The sequence below is a fragment of the Anoplolepis gracilipes genome, chromosome 4 (genome assembly GCF_047496725.1).
Source record: "Anoplolepis gracilipes chromosome 4, ASM4749672v1, whole genome shotgun sequence".
NCBI lineage: Eukaryota > Metazoa > Arthropoda > Insecta > Hymenoptera > Formicidae > Anoplolepis > Anoplolepis gracilipes.
The window spans coordinates 2,288,648-2,310,223 of NC_132973.1; the positions used below are offsets into that span (position 1 = coordinate 2,288,648).

At 29.7% G+C, this 21,576-nt stretch overlaps 4 protein-coding genes across 10 annotated transcripts; 2 read left to right on the forward strand and 2 right to left on the reverse strand.

The window, feature by feature from the left end:
* The first annotated feature begins 134 nt into the window (after nt 1-134).
* Nucleotides 135-3,022, forward strand: Clc (clathrin light chain). 4 transcript variants are annotated; one of them, XM_072890497.1, is made up of 7 exons: nt 135-241; nt 793-952; nt 1,111-1,233; nt 1,322-1,411; nt 1,498-1,609; nt 1,933-1,944; nt 2,722-3,022. In XM_072890497.1, the coding sequence occupies exons 2-7, from the start codon at nt 796-798 to the stop codon at nt 2,900-2,902; spliced, it is 675 nt and encodes a 224-aa protein (XP_072746598.1). In that variant the 5' UTR covers nt 135-241; nt 793-795; the 3' UTR covers nt 2,903-3,022. The 4 variants fall into 4 exon arrangements, with proteins under 4 accessions (XP_072746598.1, XP_072746596.1, XP_072746599.1 ...); XM_072890495.1 differs by having other exon boundaries at nt 163-317; XM_072890496.1 differs by having other exon boundaries at nt 164-306.
* A 172-nt stretch (nt 3,023-3,194) lies between these two features.
* Nucleotides 3,195-7,178, reverse strand: Ankle2 (ankyrin repeat and LEM domain-containing protein 2). Of its 3 annotated transcripts, none has more exons than XM_072890493.1 (11): nt 6,800-7,178; nt 6,523-6,672; nt 5,971-6,293; nt 5,494-5,808; nt 5,251-5,403; nt 4,846-5,054; nt 4,410-4,581; nt 4,169-4,328; nt 3,949-4,054; nt 3,739-3,867; nt 3,195-3,606 (listed from the first exon to the last, which is right to left on the reverse strand). In XM_072890493.1, exons 2-11 carry the CDS (start codon nt 6,653-6,655, stop codon nt 3,558-3,560), a joined length of 1,749 nt encoding a protein of 582 aa, XP_072746594.1. In that variant the 5' UTR covers nt 6,656-6,672; nt 6,800-7,178; the 3' UTR covers nt 3,195-3,557. The 3 variants fall into 3 exon arrangements, with proteins under 3 accessions (XP_072746594.1, XP_072746593.1, XP_072746592.1); XM_072890492.1 differs by having other exon boundaries at nt 5,245-5,403; nt 6,886-7,176; XM_072890491.1 differs by having other exon boundaries at nt 5,245-5,403; nt 6,800-7,175.
* Nucleotides 7,179-7,926: 748 nt separating this feature from the next.
* LOC140664707 (piwi-like protein Siwi) lies at nt 7,927-15,843 on the forward strand. 2 transcript variants are annotated; one of them, XM_072890119.1, is made up of 11 exons: nt 7,927-8,061; nt 9,744-9,892; nt 10,608-10,704; nt 11,113-11,247; nt 11,602-11,810; nt 11,909-12,094; nt 12,180-12,350; nt 12,569-12,848; nt 13,044-13,405; nt 14,280-14,688; nt 15,002-15,843. In XM_072890119.1, exons 2-11 carry the CDS (start codon nt 9,758-9,760, stop codon nt 15,640-15,642), a joined length of 2,625 nt encoding a protein of 874 aa, XP_072746220.1. In that variant the 5' UTR covers nt 7,927-8,061; nt 9,744-9,757; the 3' UTR covers nt 15,643-15,843. The 2 variants fall into 2 exon arrangements, with proteins under 2 accessions (XP_072746220.1, XP_072746221.1); XM_072890120.1 differs by lacking the exon at nt 7,927-8,061 and adding an exon at nt 9,241-9,381.
* Nucleotides 15,844-17,382: 1,539 nt separating this feature from the next.
* Nucleotides 17,383-20,678, reverse strand: Sta (stubarista 40S ribosomal protein SA). The gene is made up of 6 exons (XM_072890122.1): nt 20,591-20,678; nt 19,834-19,996; nt 18,707-18,918; nt 18,216-18,503; nt 17,776-18,003; nt 17,383-17,526 (listed from the first exon to the last, which is right to left on the reverse strand). The coding sequence occupies exons 2-6, from the start codon at nt 19,964-19,966 to the stop codon at nt 17,449-17,451; spliced, it is 939 nt and encodes a 312-aa protein (XP_072746223.1). The 5' UTR covers nt 19,967-19,996; nt 20,591-20,678; the 3' UTR covers nt 17,383-17,448.
* Nucleotides 20,679-21,576: the final 898 nt, after the last annotated feature.

Genomic DNA, 21,576 nt, shown 5'->3' on the forward strand with positions numbered 1-21,576 from the left:
CATGCATTCGTAGCGACCTCTTTGTTAATATATGTCACATTATATACACATACGTGTGCGTGCGTCATACGCGTATTGATACTGATTTGACATACATATATATATATATATATATACGATCTACAATTGACGTTCACCAAAGAAAGAACGAGAGACGAGAGAGCGAAAGAGAGAGAAAGACTAAATCGGCGATATCGGAGATCGGAGGTGTTTCATTCCTTCATTTGGATAACGAAGAATCGTATGTACATTCCATAACTTTCCATACTTTTTTCTGGACGAGAATCGTACTCTTACGAGGTGCAAGTAAGTGCCCTGTAAGTGGAACATGCTTTTTCGAACGAATAAGTGATATATTTGGTTAAAGATTAGCGCAAGGTTTGCTTAACCTTAAATGTCAAACTCGCTGACGTTTAACTTTTTTTCGAAAGAGATATATTTTAATTTCTCCATATATATATATATATATATATTACATTTGTATTATCTATTTTATTTTTTATTATAAGTTTTAACATCCTAACTGATTATAGATTTTAAAAAAATGTAGCTTGTGCTAATATATCTTTTGTGGTTTTAACGACTATTGTCTATTATATTATCTCTGATTATGTTGTTGAATAAAAATTAATTTGCGATAAAATGTATATACTTTATGTACAATTTATGAAAAGAAATGTATAATACTACTAATTTCTGTTAAGATATAAAGATCTATCTTTAATATACTGATAAAAATATTTCCAATTTCTATTTAGATCATAACACCTAATTTTGCTCAATCTCTTTTAGATAATGGACGCATTTGGCGACAATTTTGTTAATGAGCCAGAAGTAGATCCAGCAGCAGAGTTCCTAGCGAGGGAACAGGACCAATTGGCTGGTTTAGAAGATGAGATTACACCAATGGCTGTGACTTTGGCTGCAGCAGCAGCAGCAGGTCAAACTGATGGTAAATAAGACTTGATGTATATAAAAAAACAATGCTGCTGAAGAAATTTTTTTCATTCATTTGTACACAGTACAAAATATATATAAAATTTGATTAGATATCAGAACATACTATTTATTTATGTATATGCAAACTCAAATATAAATAATGTCTCATAGATGATCTGTCTGGGAAATTTGGCAATTTAAAAGTTGGCCCAGGTGGTGATGCTGAAGGCAGTTTTGAAATTGTGGATACCATTGGTCAATCAACAGAAACACAAATACCATCGACACTAACAGGTATAAAAATATTTTTAAATTGCACCTTAAAGAGAATTTAACAGTTGAATTTTTATACATATATACATATATATATATATATATATAGAACCTGCACCTGTAATTGCACCAGCCAAAGAAGAACCCGAAAAGATAAAAAAATGGAGGGAAGAACAGAAAGCACGTCTTGAGGAGAAAGGTAAAATCAAAATATAAAACATCAAAATACTTATGTTATGATTATTTTGTGAGGATGATATGAGTAGCATTAATGGAAATTTTCAGATGCAGAAGAGGAGAAGAAAAAGGAAGAATGGAGAGAAGCCGCAAAAAAAGAGTTAGAAGAATGGTATAAACATCATGCAGAAGCTATTAATAAAACGAAAACTACTAACAGGTAATTTTACTAAATCTTTTATTTCTTTTTAGCTTCTATTTCCTTAGAATACATATATACATATAGGTTTATTTCGTGAAACATTGGCAAACTAAAACTAAACATCAAATATGTTCATTATTGACTGTTAGCACATATCACAAACCATATAATTATATAGCAAGAAAGTTTTTATCTATAATAATAATAATTTAAAAAATTGGTAAAAAAAATGATTAAAAATGTAACATACATTTTACTACTAAATAATTTAATATAATTATAAATAACTTAAAGTTTTGAATATGTATATAATTATGTGTTATTTTTATTTCGCTTCTTAGGGAGGCGGCCAAGTAAGTTAAAATATCTTTATCTGCATGAAAACATGCATTGCATCATGATTTATGCATTGTAACACAATTTGCTTTCACAACTTTGAGAACTCCGACACTGATTGTTCAGAATGTGAATTAAGAACACAAAAGCACAATTATCTCTTTTTTTTCGTTTTCAATTAGTGCGATATTGCTTCTTAAAATGTTATAAGATTGCGCTGAACAACATTGCTTGATGAAATTATTCTCAAGATTATCTTTGCTTTTACAATACTTGTAATGTGCATATATTGATTGATATATATTTAAGGCCCGATTGCACCAACATTATTTTGGATTTAAGTGAGACTTAAACATGTGTCTATATTTATCTTTCTTTCTAAATGAATAAGGACAGACATATATTTGTCTCACTTAAAGCCAAAATAATGTTGATGAAATTAGTCCTAAATGTACTTGTTAATCCTTGAATGTTTGTCATCTCATACTAGGAATTGTATGTTCATAAACTGAGCAAGAAAAAAATTAGTTATCGGCTTAATTAAATATTATGAATGTTATAAAGGACTGTGAAAAATAATTTAGATTGAGTCCAATATCTTCATGTACATGTTACATTTGTTACATCATTTAAGTATATTATTTAAGTACAATATAAATTTTTCTTTTTTTTTCAAAGTGAACTGAAATATATGAATAAAATATACATATCATTTAATTTTTTGTTTCATTATGTTACTAACTGACACGATATGTGATTTGGCATTGATTTGATGCACATTCTTTCACAAATAGGAATGCGGAGAAGCAATTCGTTGCAGAGGCAGATGAGGTTGAACCTGGCACTGAATGGGAACGCATCGCCAAACTTTGTGAATTTAATCCAAAATCGTCCCGTACTTCCAAGGACGTCTCTCGGATGCGCTCAATTATCTTGCAATTAAAGCAGACACCGCCCACTCCCATTAACGCTTAATTAAATTGAAGGAGCTATTAGACACTAAAGATATGAATTATTATAATAAATAAAAAGAAATATGATAAAAAAATGAAATAATAATACATGCGTCGTGATTATGAAGCGATATTAACAAAAAGGAAAATTCATTAATGTTCTGTTAAAAATAAAGTATGTAATATTATATTATGTATAATAAAGATTATTAATAACAAATACACAAATTAGTAATGATGAAAAACAAGAGTAATATGTATTTTCGATTGTAAGATACAACAAAGAGAAATTCACATGAAAATTGGTAAACATATTTGTTAATAATGAGCGTTTATTGTAACTACAAAAACAAGTATATGCTGAGTTTTTAAAATTTCATAGCGAAAATTTTCAAGTTACAAGTCTTTTGTAAAAACATCTCAAAATATATATCCTTTTTCTCTTAACTTTTATCTACACTGTAAAGTTTGTTTATGCAACAGTATTATATAAAAAAAGATTTATACAGTTTATGAATGTCCTTAATATAGTTAAAACTGGTTAATTACATTAATTAGCTGTAACAGTGAACTAATTTTCTTCCTTATGTTATGCAGGATTATATTCTAGGAAGAAGCCGATGCTAATCCAAAGTTCAGCAGTCCAGATTGTCGATGTAATTCCTTTTTTTTTATGTTTAATTGTTTGCGAATAATTTTTTCCTGAGCAATTTGATATTATTAAATCTGCAAGTTAGAGAAGAATTAATATAAAACGCGAGCTATTTTATCATTATTAATAATAAATTTAAAATTTATATTAATAAATTTAAAATTAAAGAATACATAAATTAAAATTTATAGATGTTTAATATATACCTATATGGATCACGTTTCATAGCTAGTTGCATATCATGCCGCCAATGATAAATATAAGGATACATATCAGAACAAATTGTGGACAAAATTGCGTTGTAGACAGCATGATCTAATTTTGTTGGTGAAGATCTGAAAAATATTATTGATATACAAAAAATGTTGTTTAAACGCAATATATTCTTACATTAACAATGAAAAATAGTTGTTTACCCTTCGATAAATATTACAGAACCTTCTTCAGCAGTCTGCATGTCATCATCAGAATCATCTTCAGTAGGTTCTGGTGAAGATGGAGGTGTGAAAAAATCCAAGTTATCTATAAAATGAAAATTAAAAATGGTGAGTATTAGTTTATTATAATAAAACTAATTTAATAATGAGATACATGTAATACAATATTATATCACAAAAAATATGAAATGAACAATACCTGTGTCATCTTCGATTTCATCAGCTTCAGTAACTAATGAGCATAAGCGCAATTTATCACATAAACCTTCTACTTCGTTATCAATTATGTTTTCTGGCATTTTTTGGCAATTTGCTGACTTATGTGTCAGTATATTATCAACTTTATTAGTCTGATTTTTCTGAAGGACAAAAACGTTGAAAAAATTGATTGTATAAACATTGAAAGTATAAAAAAAAAGTTACTTAATGCATCTTTATACCATAGAGTAAAGTAACGGTTCCTTATTTTCTCTAAGTCTCTGCTCCTCTATAAATCTTTGCTCCAAGTACTTTTCGAGTTTCATCAATCCTTCATCTTTGCGGAAATCAACGAAATCTTTTAAGAATGGCCAATATTCTTTCCAAGGCACTTGACATTCCTCCGCAAGGTCTCTATTTATATATAAAAAATATTTTTAAAACATTAGAAAGAACAATTTATGTATTATAATTTTTTTATAATAAGATTTAAAGAGAAAGAGAGGGAAGAGACTTTTTATATTTATATGCATTCAAAAGAGAATATCATTAAATAATGCAAAAATTACATCAATTGTTAAAATAAATTATATTCTAAGTATAATTTATATAAAGTTTTTCAAAAGAATATTTTTCACATATATATATTGTAAGTAATATCAATTTATATATGCATACCTTCCAACACGCTCTAATCCTTTTTCTGTATCTTGCAGCCTCAAAGCTAAACTAGGACTGTTACTGAATGCATCGCCTTGTCCCTTTTTAAGGGTAACACGTGGTGGTGTCTTCCATTTTTTTCGGAACTCTACTGCTTGCGACTTAGTCATTGGACCTGCAAACGCTTTTACTTCTACACGTGGGCTAATAGGATCTCTATTCAAACTCTGAAAATAAAAAATATAAAAATATATAGTATAAAAGTATATAATGTATGACACATCAAGATATAAAACATATATAATGAAATTAAATGTTATGATAATAAAAAATTGGTATAAAACATTGTTTTTCACGTTTATTATAAAATTGACAATATGTAATTTTTTTCAGATCCTAATAATGATATATATTTACACTTGCAAGTGGACTAGTTGGTGAAAACGGTTCTCCAATGCTAGGTGGACATGCATTGCCTTCTGCTCTTAATACAGGTACATAAAATTGATCTTCTAGTAGCATACATATCTCATACTTTAAATTCTCATCTTCTTGGTGCCTTCTGCTGCATATTATCTAAAATCAAATTATTATTATTATATACATACACAACTACACACAAATGTGTGTATAGAGCATCAAACAAATAAATAATTTCATACATACATCTACAGGTAGCTGGTTGTACTTGTTTGGTAAAGTTTTAATGCATTGAGAATAGGAGACGAGAACCCGAACTACGTCTTTATAACCGTATTTAACAGCAAAATGCAATGGAGTCTCATTAAGCCCTTTGTCAGGTGTATTTAAATATAAATCCTGCATAATCTGTGCAGGGTTGAAATACATTTTTTTACATTCATCTTCTCCATAATGCCATTGCATAAACTTAGGATCTCCAACAGTATTCAATATAAATTCACACATCTCTGGCCTGTTTTTATTCGCTGCTATATGCAGAGCATTATAGCGAGAACCCATCTAAAACATAACAGAGTTGTTTCCTATAAGAAAATATATAAGATTTACTATATAAATGTTAATAATTTTGACATAAAATTATATAAGTTGTAAATATAAATTGGTTTCAATAAACATATCTAGTTAAACAATTTTTAAAAATATAATTGTAAATATATTTGCCTGTAAAATTTCAGGTGTATCCCCACTGCTAATTAGATATCTCGGATTTTCCCATACAGTTTTCTTCACAAGTTCCAAATCCCCATTCTTAATTAATCTTTTAAAGGCCTGAAGTTCCTTTGTTTCTGGTGCTTTAAAATTATTAGATTTTTCTTGTGCTACAGGAGTAGGTAAAACTGTAGAATTGCTACAAGGTTGTTCATATCCAGTTCTCACATATGCAACAGCATCAGAATGATTCTTAAAGATTTTTAAACGACCTTTTTTGTAAGTTTGTATTACTTGTAAAGCAGCCTGCATCTCTAGATAAATATGAAAGACTTCTGCAAAGAAGAGAGAAAATAACATTTAATACAATAATTAATTACTATAATATACATATTAATATACATGTGTTATATATAATTAATATAATACTAATAATAATATTAATAATTAAAATTGTATAATGCAAAATAGTACAATAAACTTTGTTTTTTCGAAACAAATATTTAGATTTAAAAAAAAGTCACTCTAAAATTATAATTAATAGACCAATGCTGTATTAATTACCTTCTTCACTGTCTTCCGACCAGTCTCTATATTCAAGTGGCACATACACAGCATAAAACAACGTCTTGTTTGAAGGATTGGGACGCATGTCGCATGTAAGTTGTCTCTCTGCAGTTTCGTTCTCATTCATCATGGATATCTCCCCTACCCCTTCAAAATTTGTGTAAATTATATATTTAAATAATATTATATATATATATAATATATATATATATATATATATTATATATGTATATCTATTTATAAATTTATAATATCAAAATAGATATACACTAACCAAATGAACAAAGATCACAAATGGTTGTTACACTTGCTTATTTGTTTGATGTATGCCATAAACACTGATATCAGATATCGCAATACCTTTGATCCTTCCTCACATACGTTTACTGAAGGTTGACAGTTGTAAAACAAATTATCAACCGACGCAGCTCGCGATCGTTTCTCATCTCGTATTAATTCGATAAACTTTCACGAAGACTGAGAATATTCCAAGATTTTTTCCACTCTTCTGATATAATAACTTTCGTAAACTATTGAAAGAGAGATATCGTGAAATATGAAGAATAATGCTGACGTAAATATCAAATATGTAAAACACATGTAGAGCCGTATAACCGTAAATGACAATAGCCGTGCATCAGCTTACGTCATAGATAATGAATAACGATAAGATGAGAGTACCTCGATCACCTGACTAGATCTGCATCCTATTGGCGTTACAAATATTGGATTATTTGACTTACCAATCAGAGGAACGATCGTGTGATGCTTTCCAAGGAGAAAATCACATGATTGTCCAAGCAAAGTAGTTTTCTGTCTCTTATTATTTTTTAGAAGATTGAAGGAAAACAGTTCATTTGTAAATATTTATAAATCGCACTACCATTTTCATGTAATTTGTACACGATGCTTTTTATTAAAGCCATGATAATTCAATAAGAATATTAATTAAAAGAAAAAATACATGTACAATAATCTATAACGCGCAATAAAACATTTTTCTTAGGACACATGTTGGCGCTCTCATAGCTACAAAAAAAAAAAAAAAAAAAAAAAAAAAAAACTATGAAGCGTGTGTCGATGTAATTCAAGCTGAACGCTTATTGGTCGCTTGAGATACTGCTTTTTATTGAATTATCGCGATTATATATAGTCCCTCCTGTTTTTTCTCATCGCATATTATATTCGATCGATTCAAATTTATTACCGTAAAACCACCGTGTTCCGTAATTTGAGAAAAATCAGTCCGACGTTACGTTTTTAACAATTATCGCGACGAAGCCCGCGCTTTTTAAAAAGCACATATATCCAGTGTTGCGTCTCGTTAGCTGTTGATCACGTGATCGCGAGGCATCGACCAATCAGGGTGAAGCTTTGTTTCTTGTATCTTGCCCCTTTGCCCTCCCTGTCTAAGTTAATGCCTTGTGCCTTCCAGCTTCCAGCTGCCGGTGCCGGGTACTGATTCAACTGTTGATACGCATTGGAGTCGGTTCGTTGATCGAAGGAAGATTGATTTTCGATCTTGTTTGAAACAAGGTATGTGAAAAGAAAAAATACTGAGAAGATTAAAAATTAAGATTTATTCGATTTATATTCTCTTTTTTTTTCTTTCTCTATATACAAAACTATTTTTTTCTAAAATATGATTCAATCTTTAATGACGCGAAATATTTTCCTAAATGCGAGATATCATTTTATTGAAACAATATGAGTGCGTGTATTTAATCTTTAGTTGATCGGATTATTCATTAACTGATTTAAATGATAAATTCTAATGAAATGGCAAACAAAAGTGTTAGAAAAGCTGGGATCAGCATTTACGTCTCTGCAAAATTCTTGGAAGAACGTGTTCAATTCTTAAGCAATGTGTAAGGAGAGATGGATCATATTACTTCCGAAAAAAAATCCTACCACTACTTGAAAGAGCACATAGATAACAGATAAGGAAAGTGACACAAAAAAAGATATAATAATCTGTGTAGAAAAATATTCTTTGGAAATATTTTTTATATTAAAAATTTTCGAGACTCGATTTTATTTTTCTTTTACAATTAATCTCGATATACGTAGACATAATTTTCTTTTCAATTGTCTGAATTAAAAATTAAACAATTATACATTCAGTAATCGAAATGAAAAAAAGGGAAAATAGCAGAATATACAATTGAAAGGAGCAGCGAAAAGCTATTTTATATTATTCGGAAGGGTCTTTGTTATCCTATTATACATTCAGATACATACATTTAAAAATCGATCGGAATGGAATTTTCCAAGATTAAAAAAAAAGAGGATCTCGCGTCGTGAAGGATCTTATTTTTAATTCGAATTCTTTACTTATTGATTATTTCAGTGTTACGATTTCGCGTTGTTTTATCTTTCGGTCTTGTTTATATTTCGCCGCATGGCGGCATAACTTTAGAGAAAAAAAGGAGACAAAAAAAAAAGATAATACACTATATAAGACGCAGCCGCAAACGATCGGAGAAACTTTTTTAAATCAGGGAACCACAATTTCCCTATGAACCCCGAATATTCTCTGAATGCAATACCTATATAATTTTATGACGCCCAACTGTTCTTTCGTTTTGTAATAAAAGCTTTAGTGGCTCGAGTTGAAAGCTTGTCCCTATGTAATACGATTTTCCTCGTCGCAATATACGACGAAATATCTTTTTTTGCTCAATTCTTTTTTGAATTCTTTACACCACTACCTTTGTCACGATGTGTTTAGTGTTTACATGTGTTATATGTGTTCGGACAAGTCTGAACACGCAAACACACTCTTTCTGATCATAACTTCTTCAATGTTAAAATGTCAGAATTAAAAACAATGTGTTCAATACGTGAGCGTATCCGGTAAAATTTTTACTTTACTATATAATATATATTTAGAAAGAGAAAGATTAGAGAGAGAGAGAGAGAGTTTCATGTAAATTTTAATATATTTTAAATGTATATTAATTTTATTTAAATATATTGTATTTAAATGTATTTTAATTTTAATGGATTTTAAATATGTATTCTATATTGAGTAATATATTTGCAAGAGAATACAATATATTATTAAATATTTCATGTTATTGATCTTTTATATTATATATAGATCTTTATCTAATTATATAAAAATTATATATATATTCTATATGTATTTTATAAATTTTTGTTTATTACATCTTTTTTTGTCAGTATTACTTATTAATTTCTTTTCAATATTTTAGAAATCTAGAGAAAAATGTCTCAGAGAGGAAGAGGAGGTCGTGGGCGAGCAATTCATCGTACAGGAAGTTCGCAGCAGGAACAGCAACTTCCTCATGCTCAACCATCATCGAGCAGTGGAGCTGTCCGCAGACCAGGGCAAACCTCTGCAGTAAGTAATATATTCTATTATCAAATGTTAGCATACAATTATACAAGAATGGAATTTTGAAGTTATAGCAATGAAGAGACTTATACTGAAGATATACAACATAATATTTTCCTATGTAAAGTTATAATAACTCTTACAATATATTATATTTACATAGATAGATTGCCAGTTTTATATTTAATTCTTGTATAAAGCTGTTGATAATTCTAATTGTATAACAATAATAGAGACATTATATCTTTGACTATTTATAATTAATACTTTATTTTTGTCTTATTTATATCTTACTTCATACTTTATTGATGGGAAAAATATTGTTTTATAAGTTTATCTCTCTTGCTAATATAAAAATATTTATTTGTTATTAATTTAGAGAATTGTATTCTGCATGATATGTAATGTATTTTCTTTCATTCTTTGTACAAAGCAGGACAGATTTAAAATAACTTGACTAAGGTTAGTATTGAAATCAAATAACATTTGCAGTTATATGCTTTTTATTGGAAAGCATTTAAAATTTGTTTGTATAATTTAAATTTTTTTTTTTTTTATATACTTGCATTAATACTACTGATAATTAATTGACCAAAATTTTGCAGTACCTTGCTGTGAGCTTGGCTTTCTACTTAACAAACTGCATTGATATTCTGATTACATTCACTAGGAATAGCATTGTATTTATTGCAATTAGTAATAGAAGTAACTCTTGTGACAGAGTACTGGTGGACGTGGTCAAAAGCACATTGGTGAGAAAGGTGATGCAACAGTTGGACAGATAGGCAGAGGCCTAGAACGAATGACAATTCAACCTGGTTAGTTTTATTGCATTATTGTTTTTAGATCTGCAATACAAATGTGTAATATATTAAGCTTTACATTAGTCATATAATAAATTCTCAGACACTCAACATGATTCTTTTTGGACATGAAATTTATAAATGCACTATCATATATAAGAGTTGCATAAGTGTAAAATTGATCTGTACATATTGCGCACAAGTCCAATTTGATGCAAAATATACATATGTACTGTTTTCTAACGTGTGGCATATGTCGTTCTCTGAATATTACAGTTTCAGATAATTTTATTAATATTATTGAAATAACATAATTAGTATAATTAAAATTTTTAAGAAGTTTTTGAATCGTTATTCGAAAAATCGTTTAAACTTGTTCTTTTTTTAATGTTAAATGTGATATTGACATTAATATCTTTGTAGCTGATGGTAGTGGAGATGCTGGTGCAGTAGGAGGAGCTCCTGTACCTGTTGTAAGTGGAAGAGGAGCAACCCGTGGCAAGAGAAATTTACCCCTGGATATTTTCACAAAACCGAGTTCATTTAAAAGCAAAATGGGTAAGAAATAGTTAATAAATTATTTAATTTATAAAATGCTAAATATGATCTATATTCATAATTCTTTATATCTCCTCCTCGCTTCTTAACTCTATTACTGTTATTTGTTTTTTAGTCTTTATAGAAAATTATTGGTAATTATATATATATATATATATATTTTTTTTTTTTTTCTTTTTTTTTATTTCACATATTAAAATTTTTCTGTAGTTTTCTGCAAATTTTTCAACATTATTTCTTTCAAGTACATTAAACTCTTGGAATATTCTGTACTATCAATGATATTATTTTTGTTTTTACCTTAAAAGTTACATTTTTTTTTTTTTTTTTTTTTTTTTTATTTCAACACTTTAGGTACTTCTGGCCAGGCAATAAGGTTACAAACAAATTACTTCAAGTTAATTAAGTCCACCGATTGGGCCATTCATCAGTATCACGTCAATTTTGCACCCCAAGAGGATCGCACGTTTGTGCGTAAGGCTTTACTGAAACTGCATAAAAATAGTATTGAGCCTTACATCTTTGATGGTAGTGTAATGTACACAAGTAAACGATTGCCTGATGTAAGTGATACACAGATGTTTAATATGCATTTTCAGAATGTCATTTAAAATTTTTTTCTTAAACATTTTTATAAACAAGTAATCGAAACATTATTTAGCAAATGACATTTACATCAACTCGAAAATCAGATGAACAACATATAACAATCAATGTCCGCCTCGTTGGTGATATACTGGTGGGAGATGTGCATTTTCTCCAATTCTTTAATATTATTATGAGAAAATGTTTCGAATTTCTGCAATTAAAATTGGTCGGCCGCAATTATTTTGATCCTGCAAGTAAAGTGAGTATAACTTCAGATGCAATTAAGATTTTATTTAACGTTCGGAGAAATAATCAGTGTTCACAATGTAATTACTTAAACGCAGATTATCTTGCGGGACTATAATTTGGAATTGTGGCCAGGATATGTGACGTCTATTCGTCAACACGAACGCGATATATTAATGTGCGCTGAGATAACAAATAAAGTTATGCGATTAGATACTTTGTTGGATATCTTAAATGCCTGTTTTCGAGACAATCCGGACCGATACATAGTAAGTTAGATTTTATTCTATATAAAAATCTATTCTATATAAACTTTTCTATAAATTTTTATACAAAAATAAGTCTCATACTTTTTTTGTTCATATTTAAAGAAGATTTAATGAAAAATTTTGTATTAAATATTTATCTTTTCTTTATTGTTGCTTTTTTTTTAATTTTATTTTTTCTTTATTGTTATTTGACTATTTTATTAAAATTGTGTGTGCAGGAAGATTTCTCTAACACTGTAATTGGTACAGTAGTTCTTACTCACTATAATAACAATACATATCGTATCAACGATGTGGACTTTAAAACAACTCCTTTGAGTACATTCGCATTGAAAGATGGCACAAAAACAACATATAAAGAATATTATAAAACCAAATATGGACTAAACATAAAAAATGATAAACAACCCTTGCTTGTAACTAAATCGAAAACAAGAAGTCGACAAGCTGAAGAAGCAGATCAAGTTTATTTAGTACCCGAACTCTGTCGCGCGACGGGTGCGTTATTGCAATTATATTATCAACTTTTCCGAAATATGTTTATATTATTTATATTTGCTACCTTATCTTATTATCTATCTTATCTTTAGATTTAATGGCAGTGATGTTGCTTTTTTGTTATAAATGTTTACAAAAATCTACCATTTATCGATTTAATTCTAATTACAAATTCTTTCATATTATAATTTACAGGTTTAACGGATTCCATGAGAGAAAATTTCAGGCTTATGTCGAGCATGGCTACATACACTCGTCTTGATCCAAGAGCGCGTATTGAGAAATTGATGAACTTCAATAACAGACTTCTCAAAACGCATGATATTGTAAAGGAACTTTCCGAGTGGAACTTGGAATTAGATAATAGATTACTTAATATACCCGCGCGTCAGCTATTCCCTGAGAAACTTTATTTTGGTGGAAACAATCCCACAAGTACTATCATAACTGATAAGGGTGATTGGTCGACACAAATGCGCACTAAACAATGTTTAGTTGCTTCACAATTGCGTAATTGGACTTTCATAATTTCGGAAAGAGATGAACATATTAGCAAGGTAATAAAATTTTTACTTGTAATACCTATGTACATATTACACTCTATATTACATATTTTCATTCACATTATATTACTTATGCTATTATGTATTTTTATGTTCCTCTCTCTTTTTCTCATTAATTTATGCATTTATGTAGAAAATTATCTTAATTTTGAAAAATAATTGTAAAATACTATTTGTATACATTGTTTTTATATTCATATTTCTTTTTATTCTTGAAACCATTATAATTTTCACAATATTTTTTAACACTTTTATTATCTTTATTCTTTTTATATAGCATATATTATTATTACATATTGCTAGTACTGTGATAGCATCGTTATTACTTATAAAAGTATCTACTTACTGGAATGAGCGTTACCTTTGTTTCTGCACAATGACTTTGTGGCAAAAGAAATAGTATATTTTAAGCATTGCCATCTTTGTTTTTCACGTGTTACTTGCAGCTGCGTATGCCATAAAAATATAAGTATAGCATGTTAATAAGACAGAGAGGATGATGCTTAATACTGATCCTCAGATGTTCCAGCAAGCAACACAGGCTACAAAATGTGTCATTCTATCTTCTTTTCAACTCTAATGAACAACAAAGATAGAACGACGCATTGTATTGCTTGCTGGAAGCACCTTACTGACAAAGTTCAAGATGAAGGAACGCTTGTTCCAAAAAGACCAGTGAGTTACTATTATTCTTGCTACGAATATGTAATTTAAAACAAAAAAACTACGAAAAATTATTGATCTTTTTTAAATGATAAATATTAAGCAATATTGCGAATTTAAATTAAAACATATGTTACATTAAATATATACAAATATACATAACGGAAGTCGAGTCCTTATCTTAGTTTATAATATTTTATTTCAGAAATTTATAGAGCTTTTAATAAAAGTATCTAAAGGAATATCGTTTTATGTGGACCAACCAGAGATACGCACTATTCGTGACGATAGACCAAATACATATAGTGACACCTTAGAAAGAATTCTAAGCAAAAGTACACCGCAATTGGTATTTTGTGTGGTATCGAACAATCGCAGCGATCGTTACTCTGCAATTAAGAAGAAATGCTGTGTAGATAGACCTGTACCATCGCAAGTTTGTACGATAAAAATTATGACGCATAGGAACATTATGTCTATCGCTACGAAAATAGCGATACAGATGAACTGTAAGTTAGGCGGAGCACCATGGAGCGTGGATATTCCGATGGACGGGTTGATGATCATTGGATTTGATGTTTGTCACGATACAACTGTGAAATCCAAAGCTTTCGGTAAGTTTTTCGAGTTTTAGAATTTTTCGTGAAAGTCAAGATTGTGCGGGAAATTGCAGTTTCAAAATTAAATCTCTGTTTACTTACTTATTATTTGTTATGATTTCTTGACTTAATTTATTTATTGTTAGATTAACTCTTAAATTTTACATTTTTGTCATCTTAATATGATTTCGCCACCTATTTTTCGATATTTAGAATTGATGGAAAAATATTACCCATCAAAAGAAATAAAGGCAATCTTTCTTCGTAACTAATATTATGTACATTAGAATTTACTGATCTCTCTAAACATTGATCTTTCATATTGCAGGTGCTATAGTAGCGACCCTAGATAAACGTATGACGAAATACTACAGTGCAGTGAGCGCGCATTCAAACGGTGACGAATTGTCAAATGATCTTTCTCAAAATATTTGTAGGGCCGTGCAAGCATACCATAAGATTAATGGAACGTTACCGTCGTTTTTCGTAATTTATCGCGACGGCGTTGGCGAGGGTCAGGTAGAGGAAGTGAAGGATCGCGAACTCAAACAAATAAAAGAATCTCTAACGGCGTTGTACGGGGTTAAAAAGTACAAAATGGCGTTTATAATCGTGACGAAACGATTGAATACGCGATTTTTCTTCAACAACGCGAATCCACCTTCAGGCACGGTGGTCGACGATGTTATCACAAGTCCGATAAAGTACGATTTCTTTATCGTATCACAACAAATACAACAAGGTACGATAACACCTACCTCGTACAGCATAATCGACGACAGTCTCGATATAGGTGCGGACAAGATGCAACGTATGTCATACAAATTGACCCATATGTATTTTAATTGTTCGAACACTGTTAGAGTACCGGCACCTTGTCACTACGCTCACAAACTGGCGTTCCTTGTAAGTAGACATATTCATCGAGCGCCACACTCACAACTGCAAAACACTTTATATTTTTTATAATCTCTTATGTTTATTATTATTTTACATTATTATTATTATTTTATCCTTTTTAGTTTTATATGTATCTATATTATAGATACATTATTTTTTTTATTGACATATTGTATCTCAGATTATTTACGGGTATAACATTTTTTAATTTGTGATTATCTGAAGATTCAAAAGAGAATTGAAGCATTACGTTTATAAAACTTTTCTCATTAAAAATGATGATTTATAAAAGAACAATAATAAAGTTAGAAAAGATAAAATATAGACAGAATTTGTCATTTTCAGTTATTACATTTTATTCAAACTCAACTTTATAAATAATCCTTAACTTTTCTAATTCCTTCAGATAATCAAATATGAATTATGAATTAATTTTTTCATATGTAACATGTCGATAGTATAAATTGGTAAATTATATCAAGCATTTTTTTATTTAAAAAATTTTTTTGTTACAATATACTCGTATATTTAATTTATTTTAAATTCCCAATCTCTAAATTCTTTTGATAATTGAGTTCATAAATCTAAAATATTGGATGGGATATAATATAATAATATATATAAGTAATATTAAATAATAATTTTAAATATATATATATATATATATATTTGATTAGATAATAAAATGTTTGATATCTTTCCAATCATACTATCGAACGTGAATGATGTATGAAAACATTAATCATAATTTAATAAATAGCAAGGAACTTTTACGACACATGCTACACCCTCATTGCTAGTAGACAATAAGGCTTTTTCAGGCGTCTAATGTGATAATACTAATTTTTAAGAATACTAATGTGGAAATAATATAATTCCCAAGAGTGCTATTCCATTTTTTTTTTTTTTTTTCTTTTTTTTCTTGTGATATAAGAATTGTATCCAAAGAGAGGTACATAGATATTATGTTAGTTAACATATGCAACTTATAAACTTTAAGTTACATTTATAAAATTTATATATTTCCTCTGCAGAGTAATTTGACAATTTGTAATGCAATTTGATTAAAGGAAAAATATATATGTATATTTTTTTAATAATCTATCAATAAATAATATTTTTGACGATATCAATAAAGAATATTATAATTACATGTTTAGATGAAGAATGTTTTGCAAAAATTAAACCTTATAAAATGTATATTATTTAGAAAAAATTATTGCGTGCATTTACATTAATTTAGATATAATTTCTGGAGTCTTCTATTTTGGAGGAAAATATGAGTCTCTTAAAAAATTAATACTTTTCATTGATGTCAACAAATCATTCCTGAACCTATGTTTATTTTGAATTGTTATAATGCTGTATATACTTTTATATGCATAATGATCAAATTAGTTTTATATATCAATTTGTTACATAAAAAAAATTTCACCTTCATTATCAAAAATATCTTGTTTCATGTTTAGATCTATTATGAGAATATATATTTCATAGGAATTGCAAATTTTTTTTATATTTAATACCATTGTATACATGTACATATGTATAATTTAAAAAAAATGATATACATATGTATGAAATGCATAGTTAAAATTTGTAAGAAAGTATATTACACGTAGATTTGAAGTTTTTTAACTGTTTTATAACACTTTCTTAAAAAAAAAAAAAATCAAGTTTTAATCAGACACAAAACACATTTTAATAATAAAATAACTCTTTCGAAATTATAATAATCTCATATTTAAACATCAAAAAATTTGCGAATAGATGCAGGTCTAGGACGAGATAAAAGAAGAAAACAAGAAATAAGATTGTTTCAATGAGTCCTGTTACATGTACAAAGTATACATTGTTCTCAAGATGTCAGCAAGATTACCATTTTTCGCTGCTCGCACCTCCCCAGCTTTGAGTTGCGGCGGTTGCTACAGGTGTTGACCATTCTTCTGGAGGCTACACAAGTAACACCAATTGATAAATCATTTTATCGTGTATTTAATATAATTATATACAATAAATCTAATGAAACTATGGAATATATGTAAATTTTTTCATATATTCAGTGTTTTGATATATGTATATACACACATACATATATACAAACATATATTAATAGAAACATCGACTTTATTGCAAATAGCAGAAACGTTATAAAAGCATAAATTTAATAAGTGGAAAAAATAGATATCCGCAATGTTTTACCTGCGCGGCCCAGTCGCCAGTTGTTTGGAATGGCTGCGCGGGGCCAGCTGCCGGAGGAATAGCAGCGGCCGCTGGAGGTGCTACGTCGTCGGCCCAATTCTCGGTTGCCACAGTGGTCGACTCGACCTCGTTCACCCAGCCGGGTTCCGTAGTGGCAGGAGGCTCCACCGGACCCGTAAATTCCTTTGCCGGCGCAATCTCTTTCGCAGCTTGCTCCTCCTTTTCTGCCTGAAAAGAAGAAAATTTCGCGCGTCTAGCTACCGTGATCCGACAAATACAGTGAGAAACTTTTTTCTTTTAATCTTCCATCAGAAAAGATTAAGCCAAAAAACCAACAGAGACCTATTTCTGGATTTTTTAATTGTTTCTCATCACTACAATAAATTTGAAAAATAAATTAAAAAATGGAAAGAAAAGGAAGGAGGTAAAATTGCACAAACCTCTTCAGGATCCCTGTAGAAGAAGAGGTCGACCACCACATCCCACTTTGTTTCGCGCGGGATAGATCCTCTCAACCGAAGTACTTCCCTAGCGAGCAGCCACCACATCAGACCAACGGTATGTAAGCTCTTGGTATTGCACGGGATCGCAATGTCTACGAAGCGCAGCGGCGAATCGGTATTGCAGAAAGCGATGACAGGGATATTCACATAACTGGCTTCAGTGATGGGTTGATGGTCGGTGGATGGATCCGTGACAATCAGCAGACGCGGTTCACGGAAGGCAGCCTAAAAGAAAGTCAGAATCATTGAGATTGCGCTTGACCAATTTTCTCGAAATATGTGACAATATTGTAAGAAATCAGAAAAGATTAAGCCAAAAAAACCAACAAATATCGATTCTGGAACAGAAATGTTTCATCATTGCTAATCTATTTTCAATCCAATGTAAAAATAAATGAACCGTTTAATCATTCGCTATATTTTTTTACCTGAATCTGATTGGTAAATGCGCCAGGAGTGAATCGTCCAGCGATGGGAGTAGCGCCAGTATGGGCTGCAAACTTCAGCACAGCTCTTTGACCCGAATGACGACAACTGATGACGAAAACCTCGCTAGGATGCTCGATAGCAACGATAGCACGAGCTGCGAGCAGTAGCTTCTCCCAGGTGTGGCGTAGATTGATGACATTTACACCAGCACCTACATTTATAGAAATATACAATGATACAAATTATAATCGGATTTAATAAAATTAACTCAAAAAATTGTCGAGTAAGAGCAAAACGCTTTAAATAGTGCGCAAGTATCTATTTTATGTAACGAATTCGTCTATTAAAATAACATGTACGTTTCGTCAACTTTATGATCTTCTTCAGCACAAATAATACAAATCTAATAAGAAAATAAAAAGACTTTTAAACAATACAATTATACATAACGTGTCAATAAGTAAAGACGCAAAGAGTCATATAAATATTTCGAAAATTTTCAAAAAACATTAAGTAGTCGTTAGCTTAAAAATAGGGAAGAACTTAAATTAGATAAGTTGATGTGTTCTTCCTTTGGTTGATAAGCCAAGAAGTGACAAATGTTGATTTGTCAAATGAAAAATAAAAGGATGAGAACCTGTATTAAAAAAGTAAAAATCAACTCACAATTTCACTAATTATTAAAAAACTTTAAAAGAAGCACTGTATTATGGTGTCACTTACATATTGGTCCGTAAATGTTTTACAAATGGTTATTTAAATATTAAGATGTTTAACAATGAACTGATTTAATGATAATGGAAAAAAGTCAACTGTTATATCATTGAAAATGGCAAACAATAACAAAGAATGTAACTTTTACGCTATTTAAATTTTTGGCAATTTGTCTATAATGTTATGTATGTAGAGTTTAGGTATTCTATATCTGTTTGGAAATTTACACTGTTTATTTGTCATTTTATGAATATCATTTCAGAAGTTAATCTTTTATTGTAAAAAATCTCTCAGTTTAAAATTTTAACTCCTTCTCAGTCAAAATTGTGATTATATTCTAATCTATAATTGGTAATGAAAAATTATAATGTAAAGTATTTAAATGTAATTTTTAAACACATGAATAACTTACCGTCAACTCTCTTCTTGTAGACGTACTGTTCCATCTGGAAGTTGACGTTTTCAGCACCCAAGTGGGTACCAGCAGCCAACATCTTGGTAACATCGTCCTCTTTGAGGGCTAATACGTCTAAACCTCCTGACATTTTAACGTTGTGATTGAATTACGAATCAACCTGAAATAAAGGTTTGTTTTTAATAAACGAAATTGACTCTTATACTCCAATCCTAAAGTCTATATAAAAAAATTCTACAAGTCTATAAAAAGATTAATTTTATAATTCGTAGAGTTATAATCTAACATGTAATTAAATTTATATACGAAATAAAATAAAATTATAAATAATATAAAATTCAATGGAAATTAATATAACAAATAAAACTATTACTATCCCGAAAATGCGCCGATGAAATGGTTATACATAACCTCAAAATCAAGCAATATATCTCAATCCATTACATTTTAATTACAAAAATATTCACATAAAAATCGTTTGATAATTAATTGTTTTCGTTTTTCGAAAACGTATACTCAAAAAAATAAATCCTAGATAACATAATTTACACATAAAACATAATTCAAAAATTACGAAACATGCCACGTGTAGTCACATATACATTTTACAAACCGGCCACTAAAAATAGTCATCCCATTCAATTTTATTTGTAATCGAATTTTAGACAGGCTCATATTTATAAGGAATCTAATTTGCGTAAGTTTCTGTACGGAAAATACAAAAAAAATTAAATAAAAATGTAACAAGCCTTACGTTGTACGATGCCACTAGGAGATCACAGTTGAAAGGGAAGTTAGATTGTTAGATACGCCATATGTCTACACGCGAACGACTGCATGATCAAAATAGCTGTTATTTTTAAACAAAATGAATGTAAATATGAAAAAAAGCCTATTATAAAAAATTGGTTGCATTTAATTTCAAACAAAATAATTTTTAAGCGGTCGAATATAAAAATAATATTTACGTGGATTAAAGCAACACGTGTATATAAATTGCGTACGAGTGCGAGATTTAAATTTACACTTGATTGATTGATATATCGGAAGAGAGTGTCCGGAATGTCACACGTATGTATTACTTATGTACAATTTATATATTTTTTTAATTTTTCGTTTATGTAAAAAAGATAATTTTATTCGAGATAATATAGGAATAATTTGATAAAATATATCAAATGAATTTAATAAGTTGATTTAAGCCTCGTCTACAATGGGCGCGTTCGGGGAGACACTATTAGCGCTAACAGCGTCATTCTATCTTTGTTACTCATTGAAAGTTGAACAAAGATAGAACGAGTCGCGTTGTCGTAAGAAACCAATCATATTCGATTATTCTTCTCGAAATTTAAGTGTGATTGGTTGGCTTTCTTACGACCAACGACTCATTGTAGACGAGGCTTTATTGTTGTGAATATCAACTTTCGTATTAGATTTAACCTCAAAATGTTGGAAAGCAGAATGCCAGGAATGAGATCTATTCTTTAAGAGAACGTACATTTTCTTGTCTACAGCTCGTAAGTGAAAAATGCGAGAAAATGTATCCCGCGAATCACAAGACTATATTCGTACTGGATCACACTCCGTACTTTAGCATTTCCACTGAATGTCCATTGGAGTTTGACTTTTTGAAGAGCAGGGGACAGAATCTGATTCCGCTGGCACCAGTCTGCAAGTCCTTGTGGACCACCAGCGTCGAGGCCTCGAGCAATACGTAACGAGTCAAGGCTTCACAAACAC

Excerpts from the sequence above, each read along its gene's own strand:
- Ankle2 (XM_072890492.1), bottom strand. The coding sequence starts at position 6,655 with ATGATGAATGAGAACGAAACTGCAGAGAGACAACTTACATGCGACATG. Across the intron at positions 5,404-5,493 it reads ACAACCAGCTACCTGTAGAT|ATAATATGCAGCAGAAGGCA; the intron begins GTATGTATGAAA and ends ATTTGATTTTAG. Across the intron at positions 4,329-4,409 it reads AACCGTTACTTTACTCTATG|AAAAATCAGACTAATAAAGT; the intron begins GTATAAAGATGC and ends TTTGTCCTTCAG.
- LOC140664707 (XM_072890119.1), top strand. The coding sequence starts at position 9,758 with ATGTCTCAGAGAGGAAGAGGAGGTCGTGGGCGAGCAATTCATCGTACA. Across the intron at positions 12,095-12,179 it reads ATTTTGATCCTGCAAGTAAA|ATTATCTTGCGGGACTATAA; the intron begins GTGAGTATAACT and ends ACTTAAACGCAG. Across the intron at positions 14,689-15,001 it reads TGTGAAATCCAAAGCTTTCG|GTGCTATAGTAGCGACCCTA; the intron begins GTAAGTTTTTCG and ends TTCATATTGCAG.
- Sta (XM_072890122.1), bottom strand. The coding sequence starts at position 19,966 with ATGTCAGGAGGTTTAGACGTATTAGCCCTCAAAGAGGACGATGTTACC. Across the intron at positions 18,504-18,706 it reads CATTTACCAATCAGATTCAG|GCTGCCTTCCGTGAACCGCG; the intron begins GTAAAAAAATAT and ends ACTTTCTTTTAG. Across the intron at positions 18,004-18,215 it reads TCTACAGGGATCCTGAAGAG|GCAGAAAAGGAGGAGCAAGC; the intron begins GTTTGTGCAATT and ends TCTTCTTTTCAG.
- Clc (XM_072890497.1), top strand. The coding sequence starts at position 796 with ATGGACGCATTTGGCGACAATTTTGTTAATGAGCCAGAAGTAGATCCA. Across the intron at positions 953-1,110 it reads AGCAGCAGGTCAAACTGATG|ATGATCTGTCTGGGAAATTT; the intron begins GTAAATAAGACT and ends AATGTCTCATAG. Across the intron at positions 1,412-1,497 it reads AGCACGTCTTGAGGAGAAAG|ATGCAGAAGAGGAGAAGAAA; the intron begins GTAAAATCAAAA and ends GGAAATTTTCAG.